The sequence below is a fragment of the Stegostoma tigrinum genome, chromosome 14 (genome assembly GCF_030684315.1).
Source record: "Stegostoma tigrinum isolate sSteTig4 chromosome 14, sSteTig4.hap1, whole genome shotgun sequence".
NCBI classification, from domain to species: domain Eukaryota; kingdom Metazoa; phylum Chordata; class Chondrichthyes; order Orectolobiformes; family Stegostomatidae; genus Stegostoma; species Stegostoma tigrinum.
In genome coordinates, this window is record NC_081367.1 from 34,228,233 (window position 1) to 34,250,918 (window position 22,686).

The window sequence follows — 22,686 nt, forward strand, 5'->3', positions numbered from 1 at the left end:
TAGAAAATACAAGAAGATGTCAGGTTAAATTTCTGTCCATGCAGCCAGTCAAGGATGATACTAAGGCTTGGTCAACACCAGCAAGAGACCTACAACACTTCGATTCTTGATTCCCAAGATGAAAATTATTGGTGGTATGTAGCAAGATAGAGTTGAGGTTGAAATCAGATCAACCCTAATCTTATTGAAGGGTCCCACTGGCTTAAAAAGGCCAACTGGCCTACTCCTGCAACACCAACATAAGATCAACTAAGCAGTGACTGTGTGTATTAAACTAGAATATCAAGTCAGGAAATGGAGCTCAGAATAACAGCACAGGATCCAAGCTAATAATAACGACAGCACGCGGAAACTGGAGGAGCAGCAACTCATATTCAGCCTTGGTCTCAATGTGGACTTTACTAGTTTCAAAATCTCCCCACCCCTGGCCTCATCCCATGACTACCCCTCCCTCTCATGCCTGCCTCCGTAACCTGTCCATCTTCTCTCCCACCTATCTGCTCCTCCCACCTCACTTACCAATCTCCACCACTGCCGACCTGCACTTACCTATTGCCATCTCACCTACCTTCTCCAACTCCTCTCATCCTCGCCTCCTTGGTCTGTCTTCTCTCACATATCTGCTCTTCCCACCTCACTGATTATTCCCCACCACTGCCTACCTGCATTCACCTATCACCATCCCACGTACCCTCCCCAACCTTCTCTCTCTGTTTATTTCAGAGTTCCCTTTCCACTCCCCCATTTCTGAAGAAGGGTCCTGACCTGAAATGCCAGCTTTCCTGCTTCTCTGATGCTGCCTGGCCTGCTGTGTTCCTCCAGCTCCACACTGTTTTATCTCTCACTTCGGCATTGGCAGTTCTTACTACCCCAAAAGGATCCTGGCTAATGTAATTCCAGTTACAACTGTGACTGTGATTGCTGAGCATATCCCTTCTCAAAGGATTGCAGATTATTCAATAAAGTCATGAGGAGTCGTCTTGCTAATTATTCTGTTCAAATCAGGCGCTTATAATTCTGGTGTCTTAAACTTGAGCATAACAAGTTTTTTTTTGAGGGACAGAGAGAGTTCCCTACATCATGGAGAAAGTTAAGGAATGTCAGAGCAATGGTGATCATAAAATTTAGATTAGTTAAGAAGGACAAGGAGCAATCTCGAAGAAAAGTACGTAACAGAGATGATTCCATCAAACTGAGGAAGGGTTTGGCAGAGTAAGTTGGTTTTCAGTCAAAGACTGTAATGGAAAAATGGGTGGCTTTTCAACACCATAACTCTGGTACAATCTTGTTGCATTGCCACAAGGGAATGGGGAAGGAAACCCAAGATGTCAGTGGGAAGACAAAGTGAATCTTGGCCATCAAAAGGAGAGCCACAACAGAACCACATTGCCAACTCCTAGGAAAGCTTGCACATTGTGTGCCAATCTGACAAGTGGGAGGTCATCAGCAGGCCTTTCATTGGATTAGGACAGAAGGTATGGGAAGTCCTTCTACTTCATCTGATTGGCTGCCGTACTTTTCTATAGCAATACAATTGAAGAGGAAATGACCATTGAGAAAATACATCCTCTAGACGCCCAGGATCACAGAGTCACTCAGACAAGAGGGGTTTTGTGCAGGTGTGTGTTACAGGACAGAGGTGTGTATAAGTATTAGTAGTAAAGTAGAGTGTGGCTTTTTGTGGGCTTCCCTTCCAGGTCCCTTGATCAGGCATTGAGTAGTTTTGAACATGGCATCGTTAACACCAACGGCAGTGGGAAGAGGCACTTAAATGCGTAATAACTGCTCTCTTAAGGACCTCAAAAGTCATTGAAAGGTTGTCTGTGGAGGTTGACTATGAGCTGTCTGTCACAGACATAACTGCGGTGGAGGTGGAGAGGTGGCAAGGTGGCTGGTATCCCACTCATTAGCATCTCACCTGACTAAACGTCACCACCGTCAAACACATCATGGGAACATAAAATACTTGGTCTGGACGGGATGGCCATACATTTTTGAAGAAAGTAAAGTTGAAATTGCAGAGGCACTGCCACAATCTTCCAATCCTTAAGGAGTGGTATCAAGATAACTGGGACATTTATAAGTTAGATCTATTTTTTAAAAAAAGGGAAAACAGCAAATCTAGCAATTCCAAGTGCGTCAATTTCACATCAATTTGGGAACTTTTTAGAACTTACTATCCAGAATTAAGAGGGAGGACAGATGAGGGCAGTGGAGGTGGTGTTGAGCATGTGTACTTTCGATAGCTGTTTGATAACAATTTACATTTTTTTATTTTAGACTTCCATTGGATGGAGGTGTTGCTCACAAGGCCACGTTTTTCACCCATTCTAATTCCCCTTGAACTAAGTAGTTTGATCATCAATTTTAAATGGCAATCAACTTAATAGATTTAACAAAATCGGATCCTATGGAATGAAAGATGCAGTAATAAACAGATACAAAATTGGCTGAGAGTCAGAAAATGCAATTGTGGTAGATGGTTTTGGTCTGGACTAATTAGAAGAATACAACGGTGTTCTCAAGGTTCAACTGTTTCTGACATGCAATAATGGCTTGGATTAGGCTGACAGGGAACAATATTGACAGGCAGAATCAGGACCCTCTCCTCATAAGGGGTGAGCCAAATGACAGGGTGCACACCACCCATCCTGACTTTATCTGCCTTGTTGGCTGTTTTCCTCATGGAATGAAAGGCAGGTAATACGCAAGATGGAAGTGGGTGAAACAGCTATTATGGTTGGAACAGGTAGGAGGTATGCGAAGCAAATCAGTAATCAGCCTAAAGGATACGCAATCTTATTGGTGTCAGGCTTTGGGTCGGGGGAGAGTGAGTGGTCAAGATGTTGCAAGCAACAGCAACAGTCATAGACTACGAGGTGGGTTCAGCAGCAGAGATAGAATGAGTGCAAGGTATTAGAGAGAAAATAGTGGAACTTACTGGGCAGAGTGGAAAAAGACACTGACCTTCTTCTTACAGAGTTGAGCATTCCTGTGATGGCTGAGACTGCTTTAATCAGGGTAGCAACCTCAGACCAGGCAGGCACTGTCTGGGGGTAGCGGCCACAATTGCTAGTTCTGGGGGTAATAAGGTCTGAAGTCAGCACCACCCTGTCCAACAGGACCTTCAGAACTCTGCCTGTAATGCAGGATATTAATATTCCCTGTCTGTCATGTCTGGGGTAAATGTCAGAAACAGCGCAGCAACTCTGGACTGACAGTATTTGTCTGGGTGAACAATAAGCTTTTAAAGATGGTGCTGGTGCAAAGGATGCCAGTCAATGTTGTCACATCCAAAGATTAGCAAGTTGTTCTAGGAATGGTGTGTGGTAAAATAGGGTGGATATTAACGTGAGAGATACTGTAGGGGCATGGCAGGTAATTAATGAAGACCGTTTGGTGAAACATGGCAAGAGAACTCACTAAACCTCACAGCAATAGACCCTTCAAAAATTTGACTCAACTTAGATTTAAAAAATAAAAAATAAGATAAGATATCATAGACTGGGATTGAGTCAAGGGTGAAATTAGCACAGTATCACACCAGGCTATACTTCTGCCTCTTTGGAGAAAACATTTTAATCAATGGTGTAATCAAATGCAAATCTCTACTTTAATTGTGAAGGCTGTAATTAGCATCATTTAATATGCAGATCTGAGAAACATTCTGTTCCAGAAATTTGCATACCATGTGTACTTGACAGAAATAGCTGTCACAAACTACTAATTCTAGCAAGTTGACACAATTCTTCCTTGCTGGTGAGAAAATTACTACAAGTACATAGTTTAACAACTTGAAGAATTACTTTATATGAATAAAATGGACCACAATAAGATAGGATTCTTGAACATTAGGGAATTAATGTTGCTGAGTATTGTAGAAGTGGAGGCTTGAGGTTTTCCAAAAAATGGAAAGCAAATTATAGGACCATCAATGCAGTGAAAGATGCCTTTTGGTCTGCTTGAAATTTAGTGGTCTTCCATTTGAAACTGAGTGCTGCAGACTGGCACATTCCAAGGTTTAGGACTATGAGCTGAGGGACGCGATAAAGCTTGAAACAGCTGCCAAGACACAGTGGGGAAAAACCACCATGTAAAGGTCCTTCTGCCAAAGCATAACAGGGGGTCCATTCAGTAACCAGACCCTCCTGATATCTCAACAAAATGCCAAGAGGTTAATTGTAAATACAGGGAAAGGCGAATGCCAATGTTTACTTGATGCTCTGTAAGTAAAGACAGCAGAGATCAGAATGGCTATGTTAACTGTGTATGTGGATAAAGATTACCTTTTAAAATAAAGTATATTTTTGCAATAAAAGAGGAAAGCAAATTATAGGGTCTGTGATCATCAGGCCATGTTTGTATTATTATGGAAGCAACAACTTGCATTTATTTAGCATCACTAATTTAGCAAACATATGTGGTAAAACCAGATAAAAATGAACATTAAACTAAAAGTTGAGATATTAAATGGGATTTAAGAGACGAGTTCCAGGGAAGATCTTAAAGGAGCAATTAATATGACGATAAAGGAGAGAATTCTAGACCTAATTAACTAAAGGCATGGTCATCAATACAGCAGAAAATAACCAAGGATGTGCAAGAGGCTTATGCCAGTGGAATGCACATTTCTCAGCGCTGTAAGGCTAAAGAAGGGTGCAAAGATTAAGAGAGTAAAGCCAAGAAGGGATTTGATTTCAGGGTGAGAATCTTAACAAATTTTGCACAAGTGGGAGCCAACAGAGCAATAGGCACTGGGTAATGGGCAAGAGAGACTTGATATTGGATAGGATGTGAACACCAGAGTTTTGGATCAGTTAAAATTTATAGCAGCTATAGAATGGGAGGATGGCCAGCAGAGTATTTAAATAGTCAGATCTGGAGGTAACAGAAATAAGGAAGAATATCAGTTTCAGATGAACTGAGTCAGAAGCAAATACCGATGATGCCAAGGAGGAGGAAAACTTTGTGACTGAGAGAAAATGGATCAAAAAGTGCAGGTTATTGAGATTGCAATGGGTTGGTTTAAACAGAAAGGGCAGTGAAGGAAAGGAATGGAGCTAGCAGTAAAATATGAAATTTGTAGTAGCAGCAAAAGGCAAGCGTTCAAGATAGCTTTGTGTTTAATTAAAGGGAACTGTGATCCATTGAAGTTGGCAATAGAGACAATGGAAAGATTGAGAGAGGTAGTGGACAAGTTGAGTTGTGCCACATCAAAATTTGTGTGGCACCTAATCCTATCTTATTAAATATGGTTGAGAGACAGCGCATCAATGAGGAGGAAGAGAGAAATAAGGTTAGAAAATCAGAGGATTCTAAGATAACAGTACAGGAGTGGGAAGAGAAGCTGTGACTAGAGGTGCTCTGATTGTGACTAGATGGATAAAGTTGGAACTCAATGTTATGAGGATATGTCAAAATTGATATTTGTTCTGAATAGCAGTGAGCTTAGAGAGGTTCTTGTTTTATTTGTTGAGTTAGAGGAAAGCCTGCTATGAGCAAGGTGAGTTGGAAGAAAGTTTGCTGTGAACAACACGCTCAGCTGAACTCTCTCATTCCTGAAAAGAAAGCCCTCTACATCAGTTCGGTAAAAATTATTTGTTTTTTCAAGATTGATTGAAAAAACATTTCAAGATTGTATTTCCTGAGCAAGTTGTATCTGCAAGAACTCACAAACAACTATGCACAGAGGTTTAACCACATATGCTATAACATCAGAGCAATGAACTCTGAAACATCCTATGCTTCATCATTTTGCCTTCAAGAATAACCCATTGGCCAAAAGGACTTTTTCAGAAAGCCAAGCACTGCAGTGAAATCTGCTCTGCTTTGCCTGAAGAATTTGTGTGTGTGTATTTGCTTTGGGGATAATTATTGATAGGCAGTTGTACTTCTACATTAGTGTTTCTTAACTAATAATTGCATTTTTATTGCTTACATTTTGTTTTGATAGTAAATCCAAAATCATGTTTACCAAGAAACCTGATTAAAAGATATTTTTGTTTAAAACCTCAAAGATAGGTTTTCATTTGGTCATCTTGGATAAAGTATTTTGTAACGCAAGAGGAGCAAAGTTACATTCCTTCAGTCTTGGTTGTAACTCCAGCAATGACAGTCTCATTGAACTGGACAAAGAAGAAGCAGCATTGTAGGAACAGGATGTGGTGACATCATCAAAAGTTGCTGAGAGGTTGATGATGAAGAGGATGTACAGTGCACCATCGTTGCAGTCACAAATGTTTGTCATTTGTGACTTAGATTAGGGTAATTTCAATGCTCCAAAAGCTGTGAAAGGACAATTGGAGAGGTGAAAACAAAGAATTTTGAGAAATATGGCAATGTATTTGGGAGACAAAGCAAGTTCAGTTACTTTGGAAAGCATAAGGAGTCTGGTAATAGGATAGTAGTTAAATAGAATGACTTCTCTCTGGATGACTAGATTAAGAAATTCATATGCAACGGAATTTGAAAAAGCACTGCCCTCTTTAAAAGTGTAGGCAAATATACATTTTAACCTCTACACAAACAGGACAACGATAAAAGTAATAAAGGGAAATTATGCACTGTAATTGGAAATCTGCTTTGAATTTTATATTTACTCAACAAGTTTGCCAGAGCCAGGAAACTCTGCTGTTAAGGGAGGTGGGAGTAGCCAGATCAAACAAGTGCATTTTTAATAGCTCTGTTTATGAGCCAAAAAGTGCAAGAATGTTCTCCAACTCTTTAAGAGCCATTGGTGTTTCTCTTACTCCAAGAAAACCATCCTTGATGTCGTCATGATCTGCAACCTCTCCATCCTCCTTTCCAATCACTGGTCTGAAACACCCAGTCTGCTTCTGTCCCACGACTGCTCCCTGACCAACCTACTCCTTCCCTTTTAATTCTTCCCTCTGAGCTTTCCTACTTAGTGTGGACACCTGGTACAATGCTGCTGATTTTCCTGCTTGGCATTTAGCTGTTCTATGAATCAAGACAGTTGCTGGTTAAGGAGATAAAAAGAAAAAAAAAATGATGTCCAGCCATTAAATTTAGTACAGCCTCAGTGTTTCTGGTATTTTAAGGGTTCCCTTCCCTTATCAGCAAATGCGAAGGGAAACTAACTGAACTGGGAGTAACAAGGGATGGACAGCCACTACCCAGACAGGAAATTCAAGTTGGGAATTTTCTGAATCAGCTTAACTATCTTGGTGCAAAGTACCCCAAAACATAAGTTTACACTAGGGGAAAGGTACAACATTGAGTCAGGCAGAAGCATAGGTGGCCACAGTGTGATTAGAAACCCATCTTAGTTCCTTGGATATTTGATCCATTTGTTTAAGCAGCTGTCAGGCTCACATACCCATGGCCCTTCATGCCAAATCAGTACCTACACATCCAGTATCTACCAGAGACAAATCTCAGGAGCAATGTGGAAATGGAGAAAAATACACTTCTAACAACCTAAAATAGCCTGCCTTCAAACTTTGGATTGCTCTTTCTATCAGACTATTGGATGATGAATGGTATAGAGCTTTACTAATATGACAAATATCATTCAACTTTAGGAAATACTTGAATTCCCTGCTGGTAGGTGACTTCTGTTACCTTTGACCAACTCTTACAGGAATCCAGAAAAAGATGTGTGCAGTTTTTCTATCGTCGTCCCAGTATTTGACGAATGAATTCTTTGCACACATCCAGCCACTTCGAATGCGCATCCATAATAACTAAAAACATTCAGCCCATGAAAAATCCTGCAGATTCAACGTGTAACTGAGTGCAGGGTTTACTTGGACATTCCCATGAATGTGGGGGAGCTGCTGGTGGTAATTTCTGTCCTTGTTGGGCACTCACCAATCTACCTATTTCTGCATCCAGCACTGGCCACCTTTTTGCCAACATTTCCATTTTGGTAACACCTGGATCACCTTGGTGGAGTTCAGCCAGTATCTGGCAGCAACCTTTGCTCTGGACAATTACTCTTGCTTCCCAGAGTAATATTCCGTCCTCTAATGTGATTTTATTTTTCCAGGTCCAAAAAAAGAGTTTCAGCCCTGGTTGTGATGGCCCTTTGGCTTGCCTCATCACCATAAACTGTTTCAGTTTTGCCATGACTGAAGGTGTATTGAGAAAATTTATGACCATTAGGGACTCATCCAATGGCGGTACAATCAACAGTGTATATGCCAGTGAGAGGCATTCAATGCATCCGCACTTGCTACTTGGCCTCCTGCACAGTGGTTCAACTTGTAATTATAAGCACTTAATATTAAAACCCAGCACTGAATTCTGCCTGAAGCTATGGGCAACAGTACCTTGTCCTCAAAGTAGACATAACAGGGGATGGTAGTCCATTGTTATTACAAATTTATGACTATAAAGGCACTGATCAAACTTCATGACTCGAAGTAAGATCGTCAAATCTTCCTTCTCAATCTGGGTGTATTTACATTCTACACTATCCAAAATCCTAGATACCTACAGTATTGGGTATTCCTCTCCGTTGGGCCACCTATGAGCTAACACTACCTCGATGCCAAGCTGGGTGGCATCGTATGTCAATTGCAGATCTCGCTTGGGATCACTGTGTGCCAACACTTTCGAGGATGGTAGTTGTTTCGTCACTTTCCTAAAAGTTATGGTTTGGCTATGCGACCATTTCCAAGCCCATTTTTAAGAGTTGATGCAAAGATGCCAGGATGGAGACCAGATTATGTATGAACTTTCTGTGGCAATTCACCAGCACAGGGAAAGACCTAAGCGCCGGTGCAGACATGGGAGCCAGGGCACCTCTCATCACCCTTACTTCATCTTCCAAAGGGTTTAACCTGGTCTTGTTGACTCTTAGCCCTACACAGTCATTTGGAGTGCCTGGAATACACTTTTTTTCCTTCTAAAGTGTACGTCTGCCTGGAAAAAAAAATAAGGACTAGGTGCAAGTTCTTTAATTGCTCCTTATTGGTCTTCCATGTTATTAGCGTGTCATCTGGATAAATGGCAACCTGTCACAGCCCTCGTAAAATGTTCTCCATTGTCCGCTGAAAAATTGCACAGGCTAACAGATGACACAAATGGCAGTCTCACATATTGTTACAACCCCTTATAGCTATTAATTCCAGCGTACCTCTGGGAATCCGTATCTAATCAATTGCAAAGTAAGCATGGTTCATGTCCAGCTTCATGATGGATAGCACCACTCTGTCAGCTTTGCATATACATCCTCAATGCAAGGGACAGGGTATTTATTCTTCTGCAAAAAGTGGTTTACCATTTGTTTAAAATTCTCACAAAGGCTAACTGATCTGTTAGGCTCCATAATCAGTACAAGTGATGTTGCCTATTCCACAAACTAGATTGATTTGATGATTCTTTCACTTGCCAGCCTTCTGATTTCTGCCTCTACTTTTACCCATAAGGCAAATGTCACTGTGCAGGCCTTGCAGAGTTGTGGAATTGCTTCCTGGTCAACATGCTAGGTGATCTTGGCTCCTTTGATGGTTCCTAGGCCTTCCTACAAATCTGGTTATTTCATGAGGACTTCATTCAGGCAGCAATTTTCCAATTGAAAAATGTTCTGCCAATCTCGATGAATCTTTCTCAACCAACTTCTTCCCATCAAGTTATTTGATGCTTTGAAAACAATCAACAGTAATTGAAACAGCTGTTTCTCATAACAGACTGGAACCAAAGTTATACCCTTCATCTGTAAAAGGTTCTCCAGTATAGGCTCGAAGTCTAGCTGAGGTCTTATGCAAACTTGAGGGTTGGAGTCCTGGGCGAATTTTGTTAAAGATCAATTTGGCGATCACTGAAACGGTCGCACTGGTATCAACCTCCATTAGAGCTGGGTGGCCATTTCACCAGATGCTTATTTTGATTGGTTCTGATTTGGATGTTGCTAAGCAATTTAACTGTTCAAAACCAGACGTGGGTGGACTTTCCAGGGTATGAATTCTCCTGGATACTGGCCTACGAGTTCTTTTACTCCATTTAGGTCTAGTGGGGCTCTTTTTTGCCATCTCAAGTCCACATATTGGAAGCAACTACAATGGCTGGCTGGCCTGAATCCTGAAGTAAATGTTAACTGTTTGGCTTTGTTTTGGGGTTTTGCTGTGGGCTGACTTGGAGTCCCTCTGTTCAGGATATGTCCTGAGTGAGGCGACGCAATTGTCTTTCCGCAAGTGGCATTCCCTAAGGTTAAATCAGACTGGCGAGGGTGTCTGCTTCCACTGGAACACCCCGCAACTCATATGCTTCACTTACTGCATTTTACAATGTTAAAACCAATTGTAGTGCCTGTTTGAAGCCCAGTTGGGCTTCATCTAGTAGGCGCTTTTGCATGGTTATATCATCAATTCCACATACCAAATGGTCTCTCAGCACCTCATTACTGGTTAAACCAAAGTCATGTACATCTACTGGTTGTCTTAATCTCATCGAAAATCCCAGACTCCCCTGGTTCTTGAACTGCTGACGGTAACTAATAGCATCTCAGAAGAGGGGGCTTGGAGTAGTAATTTTTTTTTAAACAAATCTGTCAATTCTTGAAAGGTTTTAGTATCTGATGCCTCAGGGAAAGTTAGGCTTCTAATAACCAAAAAAGCCACCCGTTCACAAGCCGTCAGGAAAATTACTCATTGCTTTCCATCTGCCCCAATGTCATTTGGCCAGAAAAAATAATGCATTCTTTCCACATATTGGGCCGAGTATTTGACAGAGGGCTCGAATGAGTCAAGCTTCCCAAATAACGGCAAGATGGTAGAAATGCTTACCCCAACTGGTGGCTCAGTGGTTAGCACTGCTGCCTCACAGCACCAGGGTTGCAGGTTTGATTTCACCCTCAAGCTGTGTGGAGTTTGCACATTCTCCCTGTGTCTGCATGGGTTTCCTCCGGGTGCTTCAGTTTCGTCTCAGTCCAAAGGTGTGCAGGTTGGATGGATTGGCCATGGTAAATTGTCCACTGTATCTAAACATGTTTAGGGTAAGTGTATGAGCCATGGGAAATGCATGACAATGTGGATAGGGTAGGATGGGATGCTTTTTCAAGGTTCGTTGTGGACCTGATGGGCTGAATGGCCTGCTTTCATACTGTCGGGATTCAATGATAGAAGCAAAGATGACTGTTCCAAGCCAATTTCTCAGGAGCGTGATTTTCTCTCATTATTAGTGAAATAACTCCACAGAGGCTGCTTTGCATCACCAAGTCACCCTTTATTTACATGTGGAAAGACCTTAACACTGATCCAACTTTCCCAGAATCAGCTCGTGGAGTGACCAGGATGTCTGACACTCCTGTTTATATGTCAACTGGGGTTCCCTGATTGGGGCTGTTAATCTGGTCCAATCAGGAAACTCATATTCTATGAGATCCAGAGATAATGGGAACTGCAGATGCTGGAGAATCCAAGATAATAAAGTGTGAAGCTGGACGAACACAGCAGGCCAAGCAGCATCTCAGGAGCACAAAAGCTGATGTTTCGGGCCTAGACCCTTCTTCAGAGAGGGGGATAGGGCGAGGGTTCTGGAATAAATAGGGAGAGAAGGGGAGGCAGACTGAAGATGGAGAGAAAAGAACAGACTGGGCTGGTTTTGGGATGCAGTGGGTGGAGGGGAAGAGCTGGGCTGGTTGTGTGATGCAGTAGGGGGAGGAGACGAACAGGGCTGGTTTTGGGATGCGGTGGAGGAAGGGGATATTTTGAAGCTGGTGAAGTCCACATTGATACCATTGGGCTGCAGGGTTCCCAAGCGGAATATGAGTTGCTGTTCCTGCAACCTTTGCGTGGCATCATTGTGGCACTGCAGGAGCCCCATGATGGACATGTCATCTAAAGAATGGGAGGGGGAGTGGAAATGGTTTGCGACTGGGAGGTGCAATTGTTTATTGCGAACCGAGTGGAGGTGTTCTGCAAAGCGGTACCCAAGCCTCCGCTTGGTTTCCCCACTGCATCCCAAAACCAGCCCAGTCTGTCTCTGCCTCCCTAACCTGTTCTTCCTCTCACCCATCCCTTCCTCCCACCGCAAGCCGCACCTCCATTTCCTACCTACTAACCTCATCCCACCTCCTTGACCTGTCCGTCTTCCCTGGACTGACCTATCCCCTCCCTACCTCCCCACCTATACTCTCCTCTCCACCTATCTTCTTTTCTCTCCATCTTCAGTCTGCCTCCCCCTCTCTCCCTATTTATTCCAGAGCCCTCGCCCTATCCCCCTCTCTAAAGAAGGGTCTAGGCCCGAAACCTCAGCTTTTGTGCTCCTGAGATGCTGCTTGGCCTGCTGTGTTCATCCAGCTTCACACTTTATTATCTTCTATGAGATCCATCTGGGTGACCTCACTACAATCACTAGAGCAGCATTATTAAAACTGCACAATGGACCTTTTTTCTAAACGATCATTCTTTTCTTCTCAAATCTCAGTGGCTGATGTGGCCTTTTTTTTAAGTTGAAGAAGCGAGAGATTCAAAAAAGTTAATATTATGACAGTTTTATAGACCTTGTTTCCCCTTCACGGATATTTATATCTATATCATCAATTCCAGGCCTCCACAATGTTGTTTAAGACTATTGGACCAGCTAAAATGGATTTGTTTCAATGCAGTACAGGTAAAAATGGCCTGGTGAATTTGAACTTATCTAATGTGTATCATATCTGCTCCCTTCCATCTACTGGCAAAAACTGGGTGTGTCAAAAATAGGTTAAGACTTACATTTTTGAATCCTGCTTGCTAATTTTAAAGACCTGCATAGTCTTCCTGACTCAGTGTAAATCCAGCCCCAGTCTTTTGGAGGAAATTCAGAATCTTGCTAGCTTAGTGATTTTACTTTTATATTTTACAAGTTCATTATGAAATAGTGACCATGGCTCATTCCAGAGCAACATACATTCTGGCCAGTGAAAAACCAAATTATAACCTGCCTTTGGTTCTTCTATATCCTATTTAATGTACATTCCTATTTACTATTTTTAAATTTAATGCCGTGTTGCAGTACACTGAATTGCATCTGCCAGCACATTGCCTACTTGCTTAATCTTGCTTCAACACTTGAGATTTTCTGTTTTCTTCTTCAAGTAACTATGTCTGTTAGATCAGCACAGTTGTAAACTTTAACTCACTTTCCTATATAGGCAGGTTCACAGCATTTATGGAAGAATGAAGCCATAAAGTCCAAGCACTAATTCCGAGAGGGTATCAATCTAAGAAAAACATTCTCAGAATGTCATGGTCAATGTTTTGATTTTCTGAGTATAATTTTGAAACAAATTAATTGTGTAAAGAGAAGTTTGGAACTAAAACCAAAGTTGAGCTTCAAATCAAAACTCATACAAAGCATTTTAAAATGTCAGTTTAAAAATGACTAATGAGCAACTAGAAGACTAGCGGATATTCGTGAGCCAAATGATAAATACTAATTTCAATTTTAACCCCTCCTCCAACCTGACAAAAAGTAGGAAAGGGGAGCCAGCAAAAATGCAGTGATGATTTACCTAGGACCTTTTCTGCATTCTTCTTTTGACTGCAATTTCAAATTGCAGATAGAAATGACATTCGTCCAAAGTAGCCAAGGTCCTTCATACATATCCAGAGTAAGCTTTGCTGACTGTCGTATTGACTTGATTTTCTACTTTCACCTGAAGTCTGACTGCTTGAGCAACAATGACTTCCCCGCAAGAAATAGGAGTCATGGTCCATTGGTGCCCAACACGGTTTTCTTTTAGAACAGGGTGAGTGGTAGTGCTCTCAAGAAAACCCTAGGACACCCTTATCCTGGATCTCCCTTCTACAATACTGACTATATACCAAATCCTGTGATCTTGAGTTCCAGTGTTTTTCCAACCTTTTGCCTTACAATTTTAAAACTGTGGCAGCTACCTCCTGATGACTTCCTGGCTATATTGATTGACCATGATTTATGTGATGTAAGGTGCCTCCCTGGGATTGTTGAGGAGTGCTTGTTGATTAAATTGAGGCCCATTCAAACATAACATTGGCATAAAATTTTACAAGAATGCAATTTTCTTAACTAAACAAAACAATTGTAAAGAAAGACTTCATTACACACAGTGGATTGAATTTTAATTCCCACGTAACTATGTAGCACAGCCGTGCACCCAACGGGGTGGACTCAGATTTTAACCATAGATCTCATTATCACATGCCCTCTCATACTCCTTGAGCAAAGTACGCGTAGGAATAACACTCACAAATCTAGCAGTATAAAACAAAATTCTATCAACTCCTTCATGCACAATAATGGTTTTATATATATTCTTAAAATGCAGCCAAAATATGGAAAAGTACACAGAGAGGAGAAAAAAAATTGGGTATTTGGATGTATGAATGAATGACCATACAAATATGAAAAATACATCCTATTGACATTATTGAGTAAAATTCAATGACTAAAATTAATTTATACCAATTAATATTTTAATTAAACCAAGGATTGCATTGTATGGGTGCTTCTGTGGTTTAAGTCAATGGAAGTAAAATCATTGAATTCATGCAGTTACTTTTTAATATTTGTTCCATGAATGGGCATTGTTGTCAAAGATGTGTTTATTACTTGTCCCTAATTTCCCATTAGAAGTTAATGGTGGGATACCTTTTAGAATCAGTGCAGCCCTTGCTTTGTCAATATTCTGACATATAATCTGCAACCAATTTTTTGGCATAAAATAGCCCTAATATGGTCCTGATTTTGTGCCCAGGAGCATGCACATAATTCCAACTCAAAGTATGCTGCTGCCATATTGATTAAGGCAGATGTCAACACTGAAAGGGTAGAATAATTCATTTCAGTGTTCAATTTTTAATTACCCTGTGCTTCACTCAATGCATCCTAAACTTACATAGTTCAATGTTTAAGCTTCCTAACTAGTGATAATGAAAGTAATCATCTAGTATTTCTAGGTGAGTTAAAATCTGTTTTCTTAGAATGCTGCTTGACATCTTGACGTTTTTCAATACATTGTACTGCTCTGCAAAGTTAACATATTCTAAAAATAAAGATTTTCCTGCTTTTGCACCGATGTTGGCTGCCTCAGAAGTAGTTTGACTGTGTAAAAGAGGTGGGAGGGCAGAAAAAAGGGAAAAATTACAACACAGGGCAGCTGGCAAAAGACAGAGGCGGGGACTATACAGAAATCCACATCCAAAGAAGTTATCAAAGTAACAATTCTACATTAGCTTTGTTTTAGGAGTAGTAAATTAGATTAGATTCCCTACAGTGTGCAAACAGGCCTGTTGGCCCAACAAGTCCACACTGCCCCTTGAAGCATCCCACCCAGACCCATCCCCCTATAACACATACCCCTGAACACTACGGGAAATTTAGCATGGCCAATCCACCTAGCCTGCACATCTTTGCACTGTGGGAGGAAACCAGAGCACCTGGAGGAAACCCACACAGACACAGGGAGAATGTGCAAACTCCACACAGACAGTCAGCTGAGGCTGGAATCGAACCTGGGTCCCTGGTGCTGTGAGGCTGCAGTGCTAACCACTGAGCCACCGTGCTACCCCAAAGGTCCCTTCATTAACAAAGCTAACTTCCAGCCACGTTTCCTACTACAGCCAGATTCAAGGAAATGAACAAAATATGGACAGACTGTCAAGGTCATACATGGCCTGGACTTATTTATCACAAACTCTCAGTAGGTTTCAACAAGTCGGCTACGTCTCGCTGTTCAACAAAACTTGCCTGGAATCACACTCTTAATGTGTGAGTATAAAAACAGACGCAATTTGCGTCTTGAATATGTTGAAGACTGTCGGCAGTGAGACTCAGAAAATCACTCCACTTCGGTGCTTATTTTTGTGTTTCACAGTACTTGCTTGATTTCCCTAAATAAATTGAGCAGGACAATTCATAATCCAAGAGTAGCTTGAAATGAAATATTTAAAATTGACTTCTGCTGGAATAGCTTGGAGAGAAATAAAATGCAGTTGGCACTAATGAGAAGAATTGTGAGATTCCTAAAGGAAATCATCTGCTCTCTGGCTGGGATTAAAACCCTTACTATTGCAGCTTTTGACTGGTTTATATAAAGTTTGATTAAGAACGTATGTTGAGATCAATGCAAGAGAAACTAGTTCATATTGTAAAGCTAAAGCTTCATTTCAATGACAGCAATGACTTTTCAGAAGGTTCCATTACCAGAGTTAAAAAGGAATATACTTAATTTCATTTTTTTTCTAGTCCACGCCTTTGAACATGTTATTGAACTCTTAACACCTGATACTAACTTAAATTTTGATGACACTAATATTAAGTCACAGTTACAAGAAATACTGTAGCAGAATTTTCATGCAGATTTCCCCAATTGCCCACTATAAACTTTTAGGCACAAAAATAGAAGTTGCTGGAACAGCTCAGCAGGTCTGGCAGCAACTGAGAAGAGAAAATCAGAGTAAACATTTCAGCTCCGGTGACCCTTCCTCAGAATGGGTCCCTCTGAGGAAGTATCACCAGAGCTGAAATGTTTACTCTGATTTTCTCTTCACAGATGCTGCCAGACCTGCTGAGCTTTTCCAGCAATTTCTGTTTTGGTTCCTGATGTACAGCAGCCGCAGTTCTTTTGGTTTTTATAACTTTTAGATAGATCAGCAGGAATCCCAGAGAAATAGCAGAAATGCAATTTGTGCTGTTCCCCTAGGATTGTCATTAATTGTTGGCTAAAGTTACAGCAAATTTTCAGGAGAATGCCTGTCAAAACTTTACTGTAATACAAGCAATGTTTTACAATCAATATACAATGTTTCCTCTAATTTCACATCACTGCGTGAACTGGTTTCTTGCACTGTACGACCCTCCGCCACATGGTTGCACATGCGCATACTGCTTATGCACTGTTTGTCTCCTGCATGGTGCAGTCCTACATCTATTCAGCTTTAAAGAATGGTTTCATATAGACTGACAATTTCTTTATCACTATTGTACCTGTAAATGTTGGTGATCTTCTGTTTAGGATCTTTTCTAAAAAGTTGCCATCCTCAGGATTCTTAAAACCAAGTAGCAGCATGTAGTGTTGGGAAAACGTTTCGGACCAGTCAACAGTCTGAGGCAGGATATGATTTGTGCCAGGGTCTGAAATATTATCACATATTTATTGTATTACTTGTTTCAAAGCAATTAAGCCTATCTTCAACAAAATGAGTGATGAGGCCAACACATCTTGAAACAGTAAATTCAATATAGGTAAATAAATTTACATTTTGATACTAATATTGATGATGGAGAGTTGAATTTTAAAAGCCCTGCATCAGATGTGCAGCTCTGACCCACCTTCTTCAACGTCATCTATACCACTGAAATATCTTTAGAAAAATTATAGGCAAATACAGAAAAGGTTCAGAGCAAGCCAACACAAAAGCATTCCCAGGCACATAGAACATAGAACATAGAACAGTACAGCACAGAACAGGCCCTTCAGCCCACAATGTTGTGCCGACCATTGATCCTCATGGATGCACCCTCAAATTTCTGTGACCATATGCATGTCCAGCAGTCTCTTAAATGACCCCAATGACCTTGCTTCCACAACTGCTGCTGGCAACGCATTCCATGCTCTCACAACTCTCTGCGTAAAGAACCTGCCTCTGACATCCCCTCTATACTTTCCACCAACCAGCTTAAAACTATGACCCCTCGTGCTAGCCATTTCTGCCCTGGGAAATAGTCTCTGGCTATCGACTCTATCTATGCCTCTCATTATCTTGTATACCTCAATTAGGTCCCCTCTCCTCCTCCTTTTCTCCAATGAAAAGAGACCGAGCTCAGTCAACCTCTCTTCATAAGATAAGCCCTCCAGTCCAGGCAGCATCCTGGTAAACCTCCTCTGAACCCTCTCCAAAGCATGTTACTCAACTCGTCAGTTAATCTGGATGCAGGAATTAAATACTTTTTATTAGGATTTTGGTATGTAATTTATCACAAAGACAATATTTGTCAAATACTTTTCTCGCAAATTGATACATAAAAATGTAATATAGGTTGGAAACTCCAGAAATTAAAAGCAATTCCTATTGACCACGTTTTGTTATTTTAAATTATGTTCTGGGAGAAGTACGAACCAAACTACTTTAGCGTGAGAATCACGGTGAACATGGCTAGGATTTGCAGCAAGACCTGATCGCATCTTGTCTGGCATTAAATCTTCCCCAGGGTTTGGGTAATTGACTATGATGACAGACATGACGACTATGATGAAATTGCAATGAATCAACATTGAGTTTAAAGGATGCCTGTGATTTCCTGAATTGAGGAACTTGGCAGCATTTCAATTTCAAAAGGCTGTCTTCTTTTCTTATGACATCAGAAATCATATGACACCAGGTTATAGTCCAATGGGTTTATTTGAAAACACAAGCTTTCGGAGCCTCACTCCTTCTTCAAGTGTTAGTGAGGTGGTATCAGACAATCAAGAAGTCACACCACTGATGAGGATGTACTAAATAAGCCGAAGATGCTGTTAACTCTAATTAGTTACAAGGTTTCTTTCTTATAAACTTGACTGTAGATAGCTACTATCAGGTGTGAACTTGTTACTCTCTGGAATTCCGAGTGACTGGCTATTTTATTAAAAATATATCATTCTTTTTAATCTGATTAAATAATTTTATTGCACAATATGTAGTTAACAATAATGTATTCAGATGGCATTTTTTTCTTTGTTTGTTCTTGGAATTGAAATGTTGTTGGCAGTGGTTAGCATATGATGTCCATCACTATTTTCTGCTTATAATCAATGTCTTCCCAGCTACCATCAGTGCTGAGGAAGGGTCACCGGACCCAAAATATTAACTCCGATTTTTTCTTCACAGATGCTGTCAGATCTGCTGAGCTTTTCCAGCAACTTTTGTTCCTGATTAACAGCATCTGCAGTTCTTTTGGTTATTCTCAAACTGTCCTGACACCTTCAATGTTTTATGCATACAGGTCCCTCTTGCTCCTGCAACTCTTTTGAATTCTAACCTTTATTTTGAATTGTTTTTCCTCAGTCTTCATACTGAAAACACAGAATCACTTCTTTGCGTTAAATTTCATCTTTCTCTTATCTGCCATTTCCACCAATTTGTTCATGCCTACTTGAAGTTTGAAATTAACCTCTTCACAGTTCACAATACTTACACATTTTTCATTGTCTGCAAATTTAGAAATTGTACCCTGTACACTAACATCTAGGTCAGTAGTACACATCAAGAAATGCAAAGATACTAAAGTCACCACCAGTTATATACATCGATTCATCATTTTCAAGAAGTGCAAGTCATACTTGCTAAAGCAAACAAATCCCACACAGTTTTTTGAAAGGGAAACATAATTGCATACTGGCCAAAGGTTATATAAACAGAACTTTGTAAAGATTTCAATTTTATCAGATAGTTCCATTGCTAAATCAATTTTATTACAAAATAAACAATGACATGACCAATATTATGCAATATTAAATATCAAATGTTTAAAGGGAGGAAAATAGTACAGTGAACAATATAATTTCATTACCTGCATATAAATAGTTGGCATAAGCAGGATGCTTTTTCCTGAATACTTCTTTGATTTTTTCTATTTGTGCAGCAGTTGGTTTCACTGCAAATGGTGTATACATAACTGAAAATGTTTCAGCTTGAGTGATACCCTCTTCCAACATTGCCTAGTTTCATTAAAAAGTGTAAAATACAAACTTTAAAACAAAACAAATTCATCACATACAACAAGATTTGAATTTCTATAACACTCCAGTAGTGCAGATATTTCAGACCACTGTACAAAATAGAGATGGATTGATTTAATCAGTTGACTCATGTGAATAAGGTGAGGAGAAATGGAGGAGGTGTTAAAAGCACAGACAGTGTTACATGAATCTTTATAACAGCAAATTTCACATACTGGGAACGCTTAGCCGAAGGAGTGTTACCGTTAGTGAATTAAAGGAAGAATAAGTAATGTAGCAAAATAGTAACAAGTCACAGCAAACAACAGAGAACCCCTTATCAGAAAAGCAGCGGGTTCTTGCAGGGACTTAGAACTGGAAAAAAAAATGAAGCAGGGTATGGCAAATGCAAGAATTATTTATGTGGATTACCTACGCAGCTCATTGAGGACTAGCTTGGGGCCTGGGGATAAGAATGCAAATCATGATCTTTTACATGAATTGTAGTTTGTGAGAAGCGGAAGCAAAGAAAGCTTCAGCGAGGACATTTTTTGATGATCAGTATCAAAAACCATAAATATCCTTATGGCTATTTGTGTGTCTATGTCTCACACACACAAAAAACATTATCCTGTGCTTCAGTGTACGGGATTGACTGGGCACAGCATGTAAATTTGCAATTTGAATAACATTCAATATAACTGGCTGCCATTCTGGCTGAAAGAAACTGTGTTTTGGGCTCAATCAAATGTTTACCATAAACATAAACACTTTATTTATATATACTACTTTTGCTTTCTCAGTATGATACTTAAAGGAAGCAAGAAAGAATCTGTGACAACACAGTGTGGAGCTGGAGGAACACAGCAGGTCAAGCAGCAGAGGAACAGGAAATCAACCTTTCTGGTTGGGACCTTTCATCAGAACTGTCTGTTCCTCTGATGCTGCCTGACCTGCTGTGTTTCTCCAGCTGTTCTGATGAAGAGCCCTGACCCGAAACGTCGACTTTCCTGTTCCTCTTATGCTGCCTGACCTGTTGTGCTCCTCCAGCTCCACACTGTGTTGACTCTGACTCCAGCATCTGCAGTTCTTGCTATCTCGCAAGACAGAATCACATTACCCTGATCAGATAAAGTTCTTAAAAATAAAACTAAACAATATTCAGATAACAGTAATATCATCACTCAGAACAAAATGTTTGGTAATGCATTCCAAGAAGTTACTCATCTAAATTCAAGAAAGTACGTTTAAAATTCCAAGGATTAGGCTCAGATATGATTTTATTCTATCACTGCGTTTTTAAAAGGAGGGGTCGATTAGCCGATTTGGTTGGATAGCTGGTTAGTAATGCCAACAGCATGGGTTCAGTTCCTTCGCTAGTGGAGGTTACCTTAAAGGACCCTCCTTAATATTTTCCCTTACTGAGGCATGATGACCCTCAAGTTAAGCCACAACCGATCACGTCTCTTTAATTAATGAGCAGCCTGATAGTTCAGCTGGTCTATGGCAATTTTATTTTTACCTATTTTCTTGAAAGTAGCATGATTTTGTTAAGAATTAGTGGCATTAAATACTAAGTTGGATCTGTTGTAATTGCTTTAGTTTAATACTCAATGATTCAAATAGATTATTCCTTTCTAAAGCAGAATTTTGTTAATTTATCTAACCACTCAATTAGTTTCCTGGTAGATTTTGTTTCTGTATAATTATCTATAATTAATGAGTTTCATTTTGATCTTTGCCTATGATGGTGAAATGGGATGTGTCTGTAAACAGTGAAAAATTATTTCTATATCAACAGAGCAACGAGGCTGTTAGTGCATTCCACATCCAATATATCTCACTAGTGCCTGTGAAGCAATGCCAGAGGATGCAACAGAGACTCTGGGTCCTACACAGAGATGTGAATAACCAGATGAACGGTGAAAAAGAAATATTTTTATTTATGAACTATTTTCAGAACTGTCTAAACAAACCACTGACGTGATATCATTTCACATTCCCATTTCTCTCCCTCCTGCCCCACTGGAGTGAGTAGAAGATAACAAAGCACAGCTCCCGAGATGCTGCTTGGCCTGCTGTGTTCATGCAGCTTCACACTTTGTTATCTTGGATTCTCCAGCATCTGCAGTTGCCATTACTACTGGAGTGAGTAGCCTGTTCCATAGATATGGTGGAGGTAGCCTGCTAAGGAGTGGAAGCCATTAGCGTTGAAAGTTTGGCAGGATGACCCCAGAAGGATGGCCCAGGCATGCCAGAGGTAAGTTGATACTCCTCGGGCTAAACTTCCAAGGGTTAAGGTGGTCACGCGAGGTGGATTTGGAGGACCTGGCAACCTCTGCATCATCCTTGAACCTGCCGAGAAGTACGTATGTGCCTCCTCTTGCAGTCGGGTGCCTCCTGTCGTCACCTACTCTCCATTTGAAGATGGATAACCTGGATTGGAGTCAAGACTCCCTGTTCCTGAGGACTTGGCAGGGGCAATGAAGTGCAGGTTTGTGTGTCCCTACAGTATCTAAACGGTAATGGGCCTGTCTTTCTACAGCAGAGTTCAACTTGTCCTTGGAGGCTTGATTTGCTGCACTGCTGCAGTTTCTGGGCAAAGAGGGATGTTGCATTTCACATTCTTATCTGCTTCGTTTGATCCACTTTGTGCACGTAGATGAAGTCCCTCATTGCTGAGAGCACGGTATGGGGGGTGGTGTTGTATATGAGGGCAGGTGCCTGATCTCTGGCAGTCCTCTGAGTGCCATGGCGAGGGCATTTCTCTCCCAACCATCTGCAGAACAGTTACTTTCTGGTCCACAATCTGTGCGCCTACTGATCTCAGAATCAGATTCAGAGCTGGTGGGGGATGCGCCTGTCAACACTTCCACCACAGTCTTGATACTGTTGTCCTCGGAGGGTGAGGAAGCATGTTCTGGATGGAGACAGGTAGTTCTCTGGAAATGTACTTGGGAGATTAACTGCACCTCTAAGACACAAGGCAGAAGATGTCATGGCGGTGATTAGAAATGGAATTTGATGAGTGACTCGGCTTAGTTAGTGTCAACATT

The 22,686-nt window shown here is 40.8% G+C and overlaps 1 protein-coding gene across 1 annotated transcript in view; it reads right to left on the minus strand.

Moving 5' to 3' along the window:
* LOC125457738 (spermatogenesis-associated protein 16-like) overlaps positions 1 to 22,686 on the minus strand; it is a 111,458-nt gene that overhangs the window by 51,126 nt on the left and 37,646 nt on the right. The window contains exons 5-6 of the mRNA XM_048542322.1: positions 19,483 to 19,630; positions 16,918 to 17,064 (exon numbers count right to left, since the gene is read on the minus strand). Coding sequence (XP_048398279.1) covers positions 16,918 to 17,064; positions 19,483 to 19,630 — 295 coding nt within the window. The remainder of the gene's footprint in view (positions 1 to 16,917; positions 17,065 to 19,482; positions 19,631 to 22,686) is intronic.